This window comes from Thunnus albacares, chromosome 10 (assembly GCF_914725855.1).
Source record: "Thunnus albacares chromosome 10, fThuAlb1.1, whole genome shotgun sequence".
NCBI classification, from domain to species: Eukaryota; Metazoa; Chordata; class Actinopteri; order Scombriformes; family Scombridae; genus Thunnus; species Thunnus albacares.
In genome coordinates this window covers 1,205,481-1,224,176 of record NC_058115.1, presented here as the reverse complement: position 1 = coordinate 1,224,176, position 18,696 = coordinate 1,205,481, and the positions used below count along the sequence as shown (strand labels likewise).

General features: G+C 43.8%; 1 protein-coding gene across 3 annotated transcripts; it reads right to left on the bottom strand.

The window, feature by feature from the left end:
- Positions 1–1,869: 1,869 nt before the first annotated feature.
- pcdh10b (protocadherin 10b) lies at positions 1,870–18,388 on the bottom strand. Of its 3 annotated transcripts, none has more exons than XM_044364546.1 (5): positions 15,221–18,388; positions 14,018–14,076; positions 13,642–13,748; positions 6,540–6,905; positions 1,870–3,363 (listed from the first exon to the last, which is right to left on the bottom strand). In XM_044364546.1, the coding sequence occupies exons 1-5, from the start codon at positions 17,567–17,569 to the stop codon at positions 3,344–3,346; spliced, it is 2,901 nt and encodes a 966-aa protein (XP_044220481.1). In that variant the 5' UTR covers positions 17,570–18,388; the 3' UTR covers positions 1,870–3,343. The 3 variants fall into 3 exon arrangements, with proteins under 3 accessions (XP_044220481.1, XP_044220480.1, XP_044220482.1); XM_044364545.1 differs by having other exon boundaries at positions 15,056–18,387; XM_044364547.1 differs by having other exon boundaries at positions 6,748–6,905; positions 15,056–18,386.
- Between the last annotated feature and the right edge of the window lie 308 nt (positions 18,389–18,696).

Below are 18,696 nucleotides of genomic sequence, written 5' to 3'. Positions count from 1 at the left end.
TACAGCTACAGTCAGATATATGTGGTTCAGTAAAAAGTACCATATTTCCTCTGCAATGTAATGATGTAGACGTATAAAGTAGCGTAAAATAAAAACACAGGTACCTACAATTTCACAGTAATCTAGTAGCTGCACTACCGCTGCAAAGTGTCACATTACAGCTGAGTGCCTTTCTTGAACAAATTTGAAGAACATGCCCTCACAAACACCCATGTCTCCTAGAAATGATGTGTATATATTACTAAATTGTTTGCCAAAATCACGTTGAGTTGGCAAACATAATCACTGGCAGGATTATGTTCACAGGTAACGTTTAGTTAAATGAATAAAGCTCCATGAATGGGAGGCATACAAGATGCAACAAAAGGACTTTGGTTGAGATTAGTGCGTTAATTATTAAAGATTAGTTAATAAACACATTGTGTTTCAAGTAGGGTAACGTCAGTATGACCGAATATTGACATTACATCAATGGGTGCCAAATATCAGTGCCTGGAGAACAGGTTGTGTTGATTAAAATGAATATTGATGAGATGCGTCGTCATGGAACATTTCACTCGTACATTCAATATCAACATTTTTGAAATGCATTTTACATTTATTTATTAAACATTTAATAAATACTAGAAGAATGCACTCACTAGAGTTCAGACCTCAACCAGGTTTTTTAAGTTTTCTTATATAGATGTACGCAGACTTTTTAATAAAGTTATTTTGTATAGTATAGTTGCTTAAAGATTAGAATAGTGTAATTGTAATTGAGCATCCTCCTGGGTTCACTTCACTGTATGAACTTAGTAAGGAAACACAAACTGGACAATAAGTCCAAACTTCTCAAAGTAAACATTGTTATTTATTTAGAATGTTTTGTTGTAACACACAAGCTGTTTTCAGCCTAGCCCACTGCCAGAAATACCTTTTGCTATGTCGTAACACATATGGTAAAACGGTAAGGACTGCTGATACGACCAGAGTCTAAGCTTTACTTACTATAGGCTTATAAGGAATGACGTTATAAAATAGCTTTTGCAAAAACTGTGAATCACTGCGGCCACAAGAGGTCATTGAGCATACAGTCATAAATGTACACAAAAAATCTTAGGCTGATGGGTCCAGTAGTATGCAAGACACACACACACACACACACACACACAGAACCAAACGCCTGGCAGTGATAATAAAAAAAATAAAAATAAAAGAATTGTCATTGCATTACATTTCCTGCAAAATGTATTTGCTGTTGCTGTTTAGTTGTATAAAAACATCATGAATATCATTGTGTGTGTACAAACTGGACTGAACTGAGAAGCAGTGAGCTGAGGGAAAGGCCGCTACCACACAATCTTTCCTTAGTCACTAAATTTATTCTTTAAAAAAAAAAAAAAGCCTGATCACATGCTGTAGTCATGAACAGATTAACATGTTAGGGACCCAATCCACCCCCCACCAGCATTGTGCATTGTGTTTATGCCCTCTAGTTCGCATTAAGTACAGGTACAGTGCACACAGCAGAATACAATAGCTTCATGTTTTGCCCTGAGACCCAGAAAGCAACCAGTACTCCTATGATGGAATGATACTGACTGGCCCCAGTGCTGTCATTTGATTGAACACAGCTTTATTTACATTTTGAACACAAGGCTTCTCTTCATGGCCACACAGTTAGGTACAAATACAGAATCTGCCTTCGCTGATATTATACTTTAATTCCCCTAACAAATTTGCAATTAATCAAATTACCCAAAAAACATGATCATACAGTTTGTCATTGTGCTCAGGGATATCAAGCCTTGATAAACAACGGTGTTCCTCATATCAGGACACTTCAAGTCTGACTATGTGAATGAAAATAAAAACACAAGACCTTCCTTTTCACCATTTTTCAGTTTATTGTTGGCATATTGGTGTGTTTGTGTTTGTAATGTGTGAGAAAGAAATGTGTGTATACTGGATTCCAACTGCATTGTGTACAACACCTTTTTTGCATTTGGCCATGTTTTTCTTCTGTTTCTTTATAAATGGACCCTTAAAGTTTTGGTTACAATGACACAGAATTACCATGGATTTCAATCTAAATTATTACCTCCTTTTTATTTATAGACATGATCTTTATCAATATCAAAAAGTGGAAAAAAAAAAAAGATGAAATAATGTCAAACAATGAGAACTTGAGTTTTACATCTGCTAAGGCTGTTCTGTCTCTCTTTATGTCTCCCACTGGGAAAAAAAAACAACATGCCTTCTTCAGGGGCACTTAAACAAGAGTCAAAACCTCTGAATCAGAATCTGGAACCCAGCAAACGGATAGCACGCCTTCAGAACAAGTAGATATAGATAGATTTATATATAGAGTTTTATATTCAGCTTGAAACTTTTTAAAAGAGTACAGTAAACACTTCTCACACATGATAGAAACTACTTGACTCTTCAGAATCAGAAAAGTGTAGGCCAAACACTGTCCAAAGCCCACGATGTGGTGAAAAAAACCAAACCCAAAGCCAAATAAAAGAACAAAAATGAGTACAACTCAGAATTAAAAAAAAAACATAAATTAAAAAAATACATCCTGCCCACAATCTTTTCTTACAAAGTTTGAAGTAGATCGGAATAGAGACACCTGACCACACGAACAGAATAGAAAAATCTAAAACAGTGGTATTGCATTTTGAAATGCACAAAGATTCTCCTGTACAATTTGGCGTCTCTCTGCGAGTACAAACGCCTAAAGGGCTCAGTGGCGGTTCTTCTGTGGGTGGCTCTCCTTTTGATTTGTCTTTCAGTACACATATGTAGTCCTCGTCTGGTTTATAGTTTCCTCAAAGATGTATACATCAGTGCTGTAAACAGGCACACACAGATTGGAAAAGGATGGAGAGATTAGTGTCCCCTTTCATCTCTCCCGCCATCGCTGTCCGTCCTCCTCCTCCTCTGTTTGTTTTCAGATTCTCAGTCCGGCTGAGATAATGGGGTCCTCCCGGTAAGGCTATCCGTCTACCTACCTTGCACCCATTCATCCCACAACCCTCCCGCCCCTTCCACGTCTCCTTATCCAGAGGGTGGGGTGCCCTCAATGCCCCGGCAGTGCTCCAAGGAATTCCAGAAAAGGGGGGGGGGGGGAAGTTCCTTAAGGGGCCTCGTTACCCACAAGGTTCCTCATTTCGTGTGTAGTAGTGTGTGTTTTTATTTTTTATTTTTTGCTGGGTGAGGAGGAATGAGGAAGGGAGGGGTTGGGGGGCAACAAAAAAATAGGTTGAAAACTTGATGATTTTTTTATAGCCTAGTTGTCGGAGGGGGGGTGATTGTGCAAAGTCACGCGGTCTCTGGTATGTCCACACGAAAAGAGCTAGCAAACCCTTTTCCTCGCTGAAAGAAGCAGAGAACAACACATATCCTGGTTAGCTCTGTGTGTGTGTGTGTGTGTGTGTGTGTGTGTGTGTGTGTGTGTGTGTGTTTATGAAGGGGGGGGGGGGGGTGTCAAGTTTGTCTGAGACGGATGACAGAAAACAGAAAAGAAAGAAAAACAGGACTTGTATGGCCTCATTCACACAGAATTAGTGGGTTCACACATGCACAACAAGGGGTAGGAAGTCTCACATCCCATGCTCCTCAGCCGGGCCGCTTCAATTCACTCTTGTGAAATGGATAATATATGTGACTATGTATGTGAAGGGGGGGGGGTATGGGAATTGTGGCTGGTGAATATTGCATAGCCAATTTATTTAGGACAACGACAAAAGAGGGAGGCTGAGCTCAAACATGCCAGAAAGAACAGACTTTAACCTCTCATTCATGCCCCCTCCCCTCCCTTCCCTCGTTCTTTAGCCCCCGCCTCCATGTTGTCTGAGTTTGATGACGGTAATCACTGAGCTCTGGCTATCATCCCACCCTCTCCTCTCCCTCTCTGCACCCCACCCCTGACCCGACCCCAGGCCCAGGCCTGCACCTCCCGGGACAAAGAGTCTCTGTGTATCACTGACTTGATCAGATTAGGGAGATTCAGCCTCTTGGTATCATCATTCTATCCCTTCCTCCACTCCTCTCCCCCCCCCTCCCTCCCTCCTCCTCATCATCCCCACCCAGCCTTCTCTCTGACTGTTGTTCCCTCTTTGCCATTATCCCCCCCCCCTACACACACACACACACACTGCCAGCCCCCGCACTCATTAGCATAAGGGCCACAGTGATCTACTTTGAGAGAGGAATGAGTGGCGGTGTTCGTGGGAAACGCAGCAATATTGGGAGCCCTTCACTTGGAGTGCTGCATCATAAGCGCATAAAAAGTACATCCGTGGTAACTATTATAACCAAAAGCAGCACATAACAAACACAATGCGCATCAAATTGAAGGTTGAACAGCATGAGGGGGAAAATATTTTACAGAATGTTAATAATTTGAAACTTCTTTAATGACTGTTGCAGGAGAAGTTAACTTGACACCATGTCTACTGCTGGAATCTCAAATAGAAATATAATAATAGCCTGTTTAATTCATTTCATACGTTGAGTTGTTTTGACTATATATTCCACTAAATAGTGTTGATATATGCTTGAATGCAGCAACATACAGTCGTCTTGTTTTACTGTTTTAATCAGTCTATGTGATTATTAACTCCCACCATAATGAATACAATGTTATCATAACCTGCTTTATTTCAAGTCAAATATAATCTGATGATCATCATATGTGCATCACATCAAACCCTTTTATCACAGCTGCAATATTAATATTAATCATTTTTCTTAATGATTTAATTAATTTATTTCATATGCTGTTATTTTGAACTTCCATTAGATTAAGTTCATATATGCTTTTCAATAAGCAACAGCCTCAAATCTCCCAAATTATGTTGATATTTTTTTTACTGTTTTATTGCAGATTTTTTATAATAATAAGGTTTGATGCTCTTCTGATACTGTAATGCATCTAAATACATGACTGCTGTGTTAACTTCAACTCATCACTTTACTTACTTCAACTGAATACAGCTCTGATTATGATCACAACAGTTACTATGATTATATAGTGATCCCAGTATTTAATGTGTTAAGGTATGCACATCTTACTACTGTAATGATCTGAATGAATATTATCATAATAACCTGCTTCAGTTCACATCAAGTAACTGTAATTGAACTCTAGCTATATATATGGTATGTATAGCTGTCTGTGATCACAGCCCTTTTACAGTAATTCATTGTTACGACATTTTAAATCATTAGTGCATTTGAAAGCTTTTGTCATTTCTATATTTCATTCAATGGTGCTGATATATAGTTGTTACTGAGCAACTTAGCTTATCCCACTCAGAGGCCACAAGTGTTGTATGTGTTCTTTTATTTAACACCATCATAGTTTTCTTTGTTGATTGTTTAATCAATAAAAATCTTATCATAACCTGCCTGGAAGTTATGACCTGAACTACAACCTGATGATACACATTCTACTAGAACACAGTCTTTTCAAAAGAAAAAGAATTTCTAATGTCTGCAATTGTTCGACACAACTTTTTTGATCCAAGATATAAAAAAAAAAAGAGAGAGAGAGAGAGCATAGCAAATGAATAAAACATTAATTAAAAGGGAAAAAAGCATTTTTCCTGCTGTTCCTAACAGCATGCTGTGGTTTTAAATGATGGTGCTAGGGAAGCAGCGGGGCTCTGACAGTTTGATAATTCCAGCTAGCTGTGTCGGATGATGAGAGAGGGGGCCTCTTCAGGCGCTGCTTGACAAAATTATAATTAAGCATTATCACCAAATTGCAGTGATTGAGGATGTATCTCTTTGTGGCCTTTGAATGAGAGTTTAGAAACAGTAATTCCTTGGGAAATGCGCCTTTTCCCTGCTTTTTTTTCTTCTCCTCAATTATCTAAAACTGGTTTTTGATCCTCGGCTCTGACGCAATAATGTCCCCCGAATGAGAATGAGATGTTAAACTCACTGCCTGCCGTTCTTCTTCTTCTTCTTCACTGATTAAAAACAGACATTTTTTTTTTACTTTGCGGGGCTGTGTGAAAGGGCCAGTGTCTCTTATATTACTGCAGCCATTTTTCTATAATGAGACAGAACTTCCTTAATGCTAACATCTCCACCCACATCAAAACAACCTTACGGATCATAATTGCTTTTGGCATATTTAATTTGAAAAGGCCCACAGGCCAATCAGTGCCAGAGGTTTGTGTGCGTGTGTGTGTGTGTGTGTGTGTGTGTGTGTGTGTGTGTGTGTGTGTGTGTGTGTGTGTGTGTGTGTGTGTGTGTGTGTGTGTGTGCAGGAATGAATTGAAACGGTAGGTGAGGGGAAGATAAGATCATCACAGTCGGAGATAATGGAGATGCTTGAGAAAGAGGGAAGAGTTAGTTAAACACTCTGACAAGAGGGCTGAGAGAACAAGGGTCAGACCTGAAATGAATTTCACGCTTCCTTCCGACAGCCAATCCAGGGAGAAAATTGAATTTGGAATCTTTTCTTTTTCACTTAATTCGATCACCAGATCAGAGAGTGCGGCAGGCTAGCTTAGGCTGGAGCAAAACAGAATACTCACTTAAATAAGCTGGGTTATAAGGTGCTCTGGAGCTAGGCAGAAATGCTTCCAACTCTTTCCTCTCTAAGGAGCCGTGGTGGTGGCTGAGGTGATGGTTTTGGAGAAGGTGGTGGTGGTGGTGGAGGTGTTGGTGTTGGTGACTGAGAGGCGTCTCTTTGCCAAAGGTGGAGAATGACTTATCAGCCGTTTGCTCAGGGCTTTCAAATACCTCTGTGTCCGGAACTGAGTCCATGCCGGGCACGTGGAGGTTGCTGCGGTAGTCCGGGCCCTGGCGCCCGTCGGAGGGCACGAAGCTCGGCATCCAGCAGCGATCGGAGTGGCCCAGGGCCTTACACTCCTCCGTGCAGTTAGAGAACAGATCAGCGCCTGGACATGGAAGAGGGGGAGGGAGGGAGGGAGGGAGGAGAAAAACACGAGAGGTGTTTAAAGTCTTTAGCAGATCTTGAACAAGCAAGATTAACAGGACACATGATACCTGTGTAAATGCACACACACACACACACACACACGTTTGTTGGGAAGCACAGAGAGTCAGAAAAATCAGACGAATTCCAAAAAAAAAAATCAAAAAACATATGATCAGTTTCTGGCAGTTGTGCACTTTTTCATGTACACATTTTCTTTTATCGTTATATAAGGTTTTGAATTCAGTATTCTTACGTTGTGCTGTTGCTACTTTTCATTTCATTAAGGAACTGACTAGTTCTTCCACCACTGTACATGACTGTGACAACCTCTTTCCTTTCATAGCAGCCCGAGCATTTTCTCTGTTTTTCAAGCAATAAAAACATTCATTTTACATGTGCAACATTTCATCTCATCAGTAAATGCATCAGAAGCAAAGAGTTTTAAAAACAGCTGCAAAAATCATTTTCTCAACGAGTCATTTAGACTTTTCAAGACCTATTTTTCTTCAAAGGAGAATGAGTTCAGCCAGTGGGTGTGATGTTGTAATTCTGCTTGTTCTCTTGTTTCTGGAATGTTCTGGAAAGTGTCTGGCAACAAGAAAAATGATCCCTGAAACAAGTTCATCTGCATTGAAAACAGGCAGATTTCTTTAACTTGTTTTAAGAAAATTGTAGCTCAGTAACAGACAACATCAAGATTTATGGCCTCCAAAATGTCAAAACCCCCTAACCTTCTTTTTTGGACAGTTTCAAGACTCTGGCACACAATATACATGTGTGTGTGTGAGAGAGAGAGAGAGAGAGAGAGAGCTGCAGGCATTTACATGCATCAACAGCAACTGTAAAATAACAAAAGTCTCCTTGAAATAGGGGGGCGGAAATAAAGCAAGAGAGTGTGTGTGTGTGTGTGTGTGTGTGTGTGTTTGTGTGTGTTTGTAGGGGTTGAGAGGTGGGTGCAGTCTTCAAAGCCATTGCCAACAAACTGCCCGTGCTCTCTTTAGGCATTAGATTAACCAAACCACAAACTCAATAGTATTGGATTACCCAGCCTCCCCGTGTGTCCCAGGCCCTGCGTCTCACCCCCTTTTTCAAAAGCTATTGTCCTGTGTGAAAGGCTGGCTGCAGGTATGACAGAAAACCAGTTTGTGTGTGTGTGCTCGCTTTCATGTGGAACAATTCTTTGTCAGGGATTTTAATGGCAGGAATTCTCTGTGAGAAAATCACCTTTTGTCAGAGAGCAAAGCAGAACACAGTTAGCGGGGAATATTAGCCGTTCAGCGCAGCTATTTAGGCTGAGTGTAAGCCTTAAGCCAAATTGTGTTTTCATTGCCCCATATGTTTTTTTTTTGCAGTAGGGCCTGGATCCTGTGTATGCATGTTGTTTTTTTTAAAAATCTAAATCCGCTTGTTGTGTATGTGTGTCTGAGTCGCTGTTTGGGGCTAAAATCTGAACTGTCCAGCTCAGGCTATCTGCTGCTAATCCCTCTGAATACAGACTGATTAGGCTAAGACTGCTGCCGTCCCAGTAAGCAGAGTGGGTGTATGTGTGCGTGCGTGTGTGCGTTCTGTTGTGTGTGTGTGTGTCTGTAGCGGTCAGCAAAGGGGGAATTTGCTTTGTTACAAAGCGGATTAATTTGGCTTGCCGTCACTAACAGCTTGGAAAAGTGCCCAGTCTCCTAACGAGAGGGTTTCTTATTAAATATTAACCAACATGCCATAAATACACCATCACATTACATTTTAATACGGCCTCTTACATGAGGGCGGAAACAACTTACTGTACGCTTTGATGGGGGCAGCAAGCAGAGCGTATGCTGCACGCTGACATACTGTATCAATGCACCTGGACATGCAGGGAGCTGCACACAAACTAAGAGCTCTCCTTCCATTACAAAATGGATGCTGTGTTAATTCTCAAAATGGGAACGGGAAATGTGGCATTTAGACTTTGTCAGAGAGATAAGACTCACACACACACACACACGCACACACGCACACACGCACACACACACAATCAGAGCCATGCTTAAAATGTGAATAAAGCTCGTGGGTAATGCCCTTATCTCTCCACTATGTCGTTCTCCAACAGTTTTCTCAGAGCAAACAGTCGGCGTGAGTTATGAGGCCTCGTCCAGCCTGCCGAGTACAGTATCTGCCCTCCACTTCAACACGGGATGAGAAAGAACTGTGTCAACATGTCTCGCACTAAGCCAAACACCAGCAGAGAGGCCAACAAGGAGGACAGAGGGAGAGGGGAAGCGTGCTGACCCTGGTTTTCTTCTAGCGCCTCATCTCATCTTAGCATTCTGCACGGCGCTCGCGCAGGGCAAACGCAAAGTCTCGATAATAACCTTCATTTGGTAATTGGTATGCAGAGGTCTGAAAAATGAATTACTGATCAGCGAGCTGTTACCACGGTGATAACGTGAACCGCAGGCCTAAGGAGGAATTCATCACGGCAGCAGGGAAGAGACGGGAGTGGAGTTGGGGTGGAGGCTGAAGGATGATGAGGGGGGGGGGGGGATAGAAAAGTGGATAAGCGCCTCGACTCAATCTTCTCCAAGTGCGTGACATTGGCTATATTGATAATATGTACTTTACACAGGTAGCAGGACTGGAAATGGGGTCCCTGAGGGGACTCCTGGGGCCGCTGGAGTGGTCTCAGGGGGTCCGGCAGCATATGAGGAGCACTTTAATTCCACTGGGATTTAATTCAAAAAGAAATGTGCCCATTACATAATGTACAGAGTGACCTTTAACTCACAAGTTCACTCTGAGCACTTACACTAACAACTGCTCTACAACCTCATACTAACCCACAACAACAATCTCCACATATAGACATACTATATGATCAAATATAGATCTAATGTGTTGAGATAAAATGATTCGTTAAATAAAGCTACGGCAGTTTGGATTCATTGATTCATCATAGTAATCATTTATGAAGTAAAATGAGCAAAGACTAACTGGTTGCAGCTCATTCATACATACATTCTCATCTTACATATATATATATATTATTTATCATATCAAATAGCTTTACATGACATTTAATATACATGCATTCAAAAGTGAAAACGCATATATACAGTATATGGTACAAAATGATTATTAATTCTATGAGTGAAATATACAAACATAAGAGTGAAGATGAGTCGAGTATACTGTGCAGATTTTACATACTTACATTATCATCTTGCATAATCTACACATCTAATGTTCAGTTTGTATGTCTCAAAATGAAAAGTTATGTATGAGACATGTACATCATTAGGAGTGAAGTAGTCGTGACATTTTTATTTGAATTACATTTCAGATGCAGGATTGTGCACTGCTACTTTTACTTAAGTAAAGGTTGTGAATATTTCTTTCACCACTCTCATTTTTTACTATAAAATTAACAACTTTCAGCTTTTTTGACAAATCCATCTATTTGATGAGACTACTTCGGGCTGTGACACATTCTCTCTTTCTTATTTTTGACCATTTATATCATAAGAAATACACAATGAAGCAATCATGGGCATATTCGTTCGACTCCCTAAACATTAGATGGGTTATTATTAGACATTTGTAGTCAATAGTAGTACTAGTAATGGTAATAGTGGCAGTTACAGTATTAATAATATCAAGTATCACACACATAATGTGCAGTATTGGTTCGTTTGAATCCTGATTTTGACCTTTACTGCAAATCCTTCCCTCTCTTCCCACACTCACATCCTCCACCACACACTGAACTGTCTTGAAAATAATCTTGGCACTGATCCGCCCGGCAACGGGTTTGTTCCCCATATTAGATCCAAACTGCTCACATATAACCTATCAGAATTCAACTAAAACACCCTTAAAGTTTATAAAACGGCCGTGAAATAAGACCAGAGGTAAAAAAAAAAAAAAAAAAAAATCCTGATATTGTAATAACTTTTTTTTTTCAGTGTTTCAGCCTGTTCATATATTGGTCATAGGTGATTCCTGGACTCTTTGTGACTCTTTAAGTGTGTCCTTGATGAGGAGAAACTGAGTGGCTTTTGATCAGAGAACAACCGAGCACACAGCCTGAAGCAGCAGAAAATGTTGGCACAACGATGCAGCCGGCAGCAGAAAAAAAAAAAAAGGACACAAATCACTGTGTCGACAAAAAAAATAAAACAACCACGATGGTAAAAAAGAGGACAGAAACATTACGGGGCAATGAGGGTAAACAGCACCATCTTTCCAGGAGTCAGAAACGGGTTCAAACAAATCTTATTGGAGTGTTTATCTGCAAATGTATCAGTACTTTAATTCATTGTTAAACAAATTTTGCCCCAGATAAAAACCAATATGCTCCTGCAAATCTGACATGCACAAAAATATCTGTCTGAGAAAAAAAAAAAGGAGAAAAGATGGAAATTCCTCCTGCTGACTGATGTATTCATGAAGTCCCCTGTCAACGCCCAGAGAAGAGGCTAACACACTACTGTGATTGATGACATAGACATGTGTTTATTTAACATTAGCATTTATTAATACTGACACGGTTCGAGTATACCCTCGCTGCTGACAAACTCAATTAGCACACAGAGAGTAAAGCCTGTGTTTCTTTTTTTTCCAGCATTGTGGGAGCAGAATTGCAGGACGTTAAGCCAGGCTATCAATTATCCTAATCAAACAAAGACTTAATGCACAGCAAATAATCTGTTTAAAGGCACTAAGCTGGCTGATAACTCTGCAACAAAGTAACTGTATCCTATTTGCCACACCAAGGGTACTCAAAGTCAGCAGCTAAGAGCTGTCAGGCGTCACAGCTGGACACACAACATGTCATACGTTGGGACTGTATGTGTGTAAACTGTATGATGCTGCTTTGACTATGATCTGATTGTAGCGCCGAGCATCAAGAGCTCCTGATTGAACAGTTTTAAGGTGGAAAGTTCTTGCTTGGGTTTAGACAACATTTAACAGTTAAGAGCTTTGGTTTCTTTTGTTAAACAGAACTAGCAGATATTCACACAAAATGATAATATATTAGAAACAGCACAACTGCATCCACATACAGCAGCTGCTGCGGCCTAAAAAAGACTATCGAAAACTGTCAAGTACTCCGAGTTTGCATCTTTTGTTTTGTTTTGTTTTGTTCTTGATCCAACAGTTTCTAATTTAAATCAAAACAATTCAATCACTTAAGACTTCATTTATACTGTAGTAAGTTCTAATATGACTGTTTGAGTTTGGTTTCTTTCACCATTATGAAAATATAACATTTTTAGATTTCTCAAATAAAAAAAAAAACAAGAAAAAAAAGTTTTGTTATAAATCTCTAATATGAGACTATTCATAACAGAACTCAGAGCTGGCAGCATGAAATGCTAATGCACTCAAAATAGGACAACTCCATCCACATACAGCAGCTGGCTGGCTCAGGCCTGACGAGGAACATAAATGTTCCACAGTGGTGAAAAAGACCAAACTGAAGCAGTCTTGACTCTGAGCTTATTAGAGCTAAAACGCGGCCTGTGTCTTTCTGTTTACTGAGGTCTGTGTAACCCGTTCCAGGCTTACTGGAGTGACAGTGGAAGTGGCAGGCAAGCTCCATTTGGCATGTCGAGGGCCCCTGCTGCGGCTGACCAGACATGATGACAGGCTCCATCCACAGAGGGCCCGCACCAAAGAAAGCCTGCCGCTGAATGAAGACATAAAACAGGCATTCATAACTCAGTGGGGCCCTATTGTACAAGCTCAGATGGGTTCCTTTAGGCAGGGGAGATTAAAAAAGAAGAAAAAAAAAAAAAAAGGATGGGTATGGAAGAATGTGGTCAGGGAGGAGGGGGTGGAAAAGTACAGAGGGAGTGCAGTCGGAGAGTAAGTGCATGAATGAATGCATTAATTAATTTAATGAACGGATGAATCGCCTGTTTTGTTTTGCTACGGCCGCAACCTATTTGGTCCGCTTCCCAGCACTCCGGTGCGAGCGCAGCCTCATTAAAAAGCCTGTCACGTCTCGTCGAGTGGTCTCCAGCACCGAGTGACTGAGCTCAGAGGGAGCAGTCTCCTCATTAACACTGCCACATATTTACAAACAACAGCGCCGGGGTTCATTTTCTGCCCGCCAACATGAAATCATCACGTGTCAGAAAAGACAGCAACAAATATTAAGAGACAGGAGAGACAGGTTCCCATTAAAGGGCATATGAGATACAGCTCAGAGGGACAGGATGGGATTCCATTACAAGCCATCCTACGCTTTCTTTCTTTCTTTCTTTCTTTCTTTCTTTCTTTTTTTTTGGAAGGAACAGGAAATCATGAGCCACAGTGCCACTAGAGAGAAATCAGAACGTCTCAAAGGACAACAATCATCATATACAAGCTGACTGTCAGACACACTGAAAGGCTTCAGATGATGCTGACTCCAGCCATGTGTGATGATAGCCCTAATTAAAACCAGTTGTCATCTTTCCAGCCTGACACAATGTGCTGTAACTGACCAAAGAAGAGTCCAGATTTCAGCACTGCAATCTGCTGCTGGACCCACACTGCTGCATAGTAACCACATGCTAATCAGCAAAGACTACTCCTGTCCTGTAGAAAACCAGAGAACATTCGATTTGCCCTTTTGAGCAGCTTTAAAGAAAAATCAAATAAACCCATCGTGACCTACTGTAGTGAGCTCTCTGGGGGGAAAAAAAGCAAAGAACAGAGACACGTCTTACCGGAGGAATGGCCTCGATTGGTGGCGTCGTGATCGCTGTCTCCCTGCTCGCTGTCTCCGTGGCCGCTGTCTTTGGAGCTGACCAGGTCTGCCTCCTGGAAAGCCGAACTGCAACAAAAGAGGACTGTTAAATCAAAGCTCCACTTACCATTTTGATGTTTTTCCACCAACATCAGTTATTTTAATAGCACAGACAGTCCCCCCCACCTCCTAATCTTTGTGATCCCATCTCATCATCTAGAGCATCATCACAGTAATGAGAGTTATCAGTGAATGAACTAGAAGCAGTCAGCAGATAAGAGCTTCATTATTACAGGTGGATGTGACAAGAGTTGAGCAGCAGAAAGACTGCAGTGAGAGTATCTCTCCATATTTACCTGTTGACACGTCTCGGCCTGTCAACCAGGTAGCTGAGTTCAGCTCGCTGATGTTTGGTCTGAAAGAGAAGGGGCGGTTTTCAGTATGTGTTGCTCAAGCACCTTATGTAACATGATTAGCATAAAGGAAAAGGCAACAGATAAAAAAAAAAACAAAAAAAAACATCACCACCAAGCCAGAAATGATGCAACCCACACAGTGCCATGTTGATGTTAGCTATGAAATGAACCTGAGCTGTGTTCAACCATTACACATATCACTCATACTGGGTGAGGAGTGTGTGTTTTCCCACAGGGAGGGGGGCAGGCAGGGAGGGAGCACGGCTCTACAGATATGTTGCCAAGGCGCAAGATGAAGTAGTGTACCTATTCAGGCTGGCACAGCCAAGAGACACGTCTTTGTTTTAGTGCGACTCAGCAACATTGTGACCAGTATGCTTAATGTGAACGCTCCTCTCCCTGGGGACTGGGTCACACACACACACACACACACACACACACACACACACTTACAAACACACAGCAACCAGCAGCCTCTGAGCCACCAGACATTACCTTTACACACTTCTCTGCTTCTGATTCTGATCTTTTTTAATTTCAAAGACTTGGGAGCACAGCACAAACATGCAATCATTGCTGTTCCAGGGCCGACCTCCCTGAGGACTGCTAAAGGCAACATGTCAGCAACCAGTAGTCTCATCGTCGTGTTTGCTTTAATGCCTTTTACGGGAATAAGTCAGAGGATGTTGCAGCATATGTATAAGCACTCAACAACAGCCATTTCTAGAAGAGGTCCGTTCAGACACTGGACCTGACATGCCACTGAACTGAGGGAACAAATTTAGGGGATGGAAATGGCTCATGTATGAAACATTTGATCTGTCGTTTAGAGATGTATTTAAATTGTATCAAACAGGCAGGCTTCATGTGTCTAAGGGGGGGAGGAGGGGGGTCCTGTATATGAATCAGGTTTTAGACATGCTGAGGGTCTCTGAATGGAAGGGGAGGTTACACTGTAGGTATGAGAAGGACTCTTACCTCGTTTGATAAAATGCTGCCGTTTGATATGATGTCAGGCTGCTGGTCTGTGTACCCTGTCACTATGGCCCCGCACGGGTTGTGATCGGTGTCTGTGCTCCTAGATGGACTACACGGCTTTAGGAACATGAGGTCGGTTTTGGCAGACTCTGGAGTCAGACATACCTGGTAGCAATAGTTCTGGTTTTGGTGGTGGGAGCCGAAGCTCCCTGACTCCTCCACAGGGACTTGAGCCGTACCGGCCCCGCTGACGTTAACGGCGCTTTGCACCAGCATGATATCCGACTTGCTGAGCTTTTTCTTGCGTGCCCGGCTCTGCCGTGAGCAGCAGGAGCTGCAGCCCAGGCAGCAGTCGCTGGCCAGGCAGGTGTAAATGTTGAGCTTTTTATCCTTCTGGCAGCGCACAGCCAGCACGATCATGACCAGCAAGAAGATGAAGGAGACGGAACCCAAGGCGATGATGAGGATGAGGGTCAGGTCCAGGGTGCCGTCTTTGGCCTTGGTGGCGCCTCCTCGGTCCCCGCCGCCACGGCCCTCTGCCACGCTGTCCACCAGCATCACCAGCACACTGGCACTGGAGGACAGCGGAGGCTGGCCGTGGTCTCTCACCTCGATCAGCAGGTCATACAGCTGGTGGGGGTCTCGCTTGGCCGACACCCGCCTCGCCGTCCGGAGTTCACCCGTCCTCCAGTCCATCCTGAACATACCATTCTCGTTCCCCCTCTGGATGCTATAGGACAGCCGGGCATTCTCACCATCATCTGCATCCATGGCCACAATGCGGGTCACCAGGTAGCCTGGCTCAGCTGAGCGGGGCAGGGGTTCCTTGGCTGTGCCGTTTTTCCCCAGGGGGGCCAGCACCAGGGGGGCATTGTCATTTTGGTCTACGATGATGACTTTGACTGTGGCGTTAGAGGAGAGCTCTGGGGTGCCCGCATCTCTGGCCTGGACCATGAATGTGAAATCCTTCAGCTGCTCATAATCAAAGGACCTGAGTGCATACAGATAACCTGTCTCCTCGTTGATTGACACATAGGTTTTGACTGACATGCCCTGGATGTCACACTCTAATATGGAGTAGCTGATGAGCGCGTTCTGCCCGATGTCCGGGTCCACAGCCGTCACAGCGTGTATGTACGCCCCTGGCACATTATTCTCAGTCACATACACATCATATATGCTCTGCGTAAATGTGGGCGCATTATCGTTCTCATCTGACACCTGGACTCTGATGGACTTACTGGTGGCGAGTGAGGGCGTACCTTTATCCCGCGCGACCACAGTGACGGAGTAGGAGTCCGCCTGCTCCCGGTTAAGCGGCCCGTCGGTCACTATGGTGAAATAATTCCTAAAGGAGGATTTTAATTTGAAGGGGACATCACCGAGGATTTCCACGTGGATCTGTCCGTTCTCCTCTGCGTCCAGGTCCGTCACACTCAGCAGGGCGATGACGGTGCCCGGAACCGCTTTTTCGCTCACAGACTCGGTGACGGTGCTGAAGGTGATCTCCGGTGCGTTGTCGTTCAGGTCGGTGACTTTGACCAGGACTTTGCAGTGCGCGGGCACGGCGTTCGGCCCCAGATCCTTAGCCTGGACGAAGATCTGATACAGGCTGCTCTCTTCGAAATCCACCTCTCCGCGCACCTCGATGCGCCCGGTGCGCGGGTCGATGCTGAACAGGTCCTTTACGCGGTTGGAGATGTGGTTACTGAAGGAATAAACTATCTCCCCGTTAAGACCCTCGTCCATGTCGGTGGCGTTCAGCTGGATGACCAGCGTGCCTACTGGTGCGTTCTCCGAGAGGCTTACTGTGTAAACAGGCTGCTCAAACACTGGCACGTTATCGTTAGAGTCCAAGACTTTGACCACCAGCAGCGCGGTGCCAGTCCGGGGAGGCTGACCACCATCCACCGCGGTCAGCACGTACCTGTGCGCCGCCTGCTGCTCCCGGTCCAGCGGCTTCTCCAGCACCAGCTCCGCGAACTTGTTCCCGTCCGTTTGGGTCTGCACGTCCAGGTAAAAGTAGTTGTTAGTGGTGATATCATACGTGCGTAAAGCGTTGGAGCCCACGTCCGGGTCGAACGCGCTCTCCAGGGGGAAACGGGTGCCCGGAGTGGCGCTCTCTGAGATCTCCACCGTGATGTCTGTCTCTGGGAAGCTGGGTGGGTTGTCGTTAATGTCCACCACCTCGATCTCGACCCGAAACAGCTCTAACGGGTTCTCCAAGAACACCTCCATGTTGAGCTGGCAGCTGGCGCTCTGCTTGCAGATCTGCTCCCGGTCGATTTTCTCGCTAACGAATAGAACGCCGTTCTCCAGGTTCACCTCCAGGTATGGTGTCCGAGAGCTGGGCACCACCTGGAAGCGGCGGGAGGCCAGTTTGGTAAGGTCCAGTCCCAGGTCCTCGGCGATATTCCCCACCAAGGCGCCATGGTCCGCCTCCTCCGGCACAGAGTAGCGTATCTGAGAGAGCACTCCATCCGTGATGCACAGGACAATCAAAAGCACAATCATCGCCGGAAAAACAAGTGCACTTGGGAAAAAATATCATAAACCTTATTATCCCCTGTGAGTGAAAGAATCAATTTCCATCACCCATGTAAGTCCGGAGGCAAAAGTCTCCAAAATGCGTAAAAGTCTCCAAAAATGTGTAAGGCGTCCGGAGAAATCTGTCCGATTTTCTTGAAGTGGTCCCATTAAAAAAGAGGCATTTTGGAATTTTTGAAACAGTTTTAATGTCAGCTGAAGCTTTTTTCTTTTCTCGCACCGCTGTCTTGCTTTTCAGATGCGTCCCGGAGAAGCTACAGCGCACATTCCAATGAAGCGCAGTGCTGCTGGAGTGATGAGAGCAGTCTGGAAAGGAGTTTGAAAAAAGAAATCATAATCCATACAAGAAAAACAAGATATGCATGTTATCTTCTGCGATGACCCCTAAGCAGGAGGAACATTTCAGACTTGTCCTCTTTGTTTTTTGTTTTTTTCTGGCTGTGTCTCCTCTTGGCACCCTGCTCCCTCTCTGCGGTCTCCTCCACTCCACTCTCTACTGATGCTGTTCACTCAACTATTTGCTTTTTTTCCCCGCATCGCGCCTCCTCCTCGCAGCCCCCGCGGCTGTAAATCACGCTGAGAGCTCTCTCCTGATTGGCTAGCGGGGTTGCCTGTCAACGTCTGCTCGGCCCATGTCTCTCTCCCTCACTGTTCCTCTACCTCTCTCTACCTCCCTCTGAGCTCGGACTGGCTTCTCTTTTAGAATACCTGACGCAAAAAGAAAAGAGAGAACGAGAAAACTGGACGTTTATGACTTTAACCCATCAGCTGCTAAATCTTAACTACACCCTCACCTGATGTTAGTCTAATGAAGCAGTGTGTGGTGGTTAGAGTGAGTGGAGGACTTGTTGACTTGGTGGCAGGGCCTGTGTGAGCCTAAGGACAGGTTTGGCGAACCGGGTTAATGCATGCAAATGTTGTGATATGTATGCAGTGAATCATTCGCCATTCATGTGCTGCTCTCAAGGCTGTGCGCTATAATTACACCCAGTAGTAGTAACGTTATTATCTCTCCTCCAGCCACACAGCAGTGGGACAGAGAGTCAGGCAGAGCGGCAGATCTGCGGACCTCATACGACCCCTAGCGGTTTAAA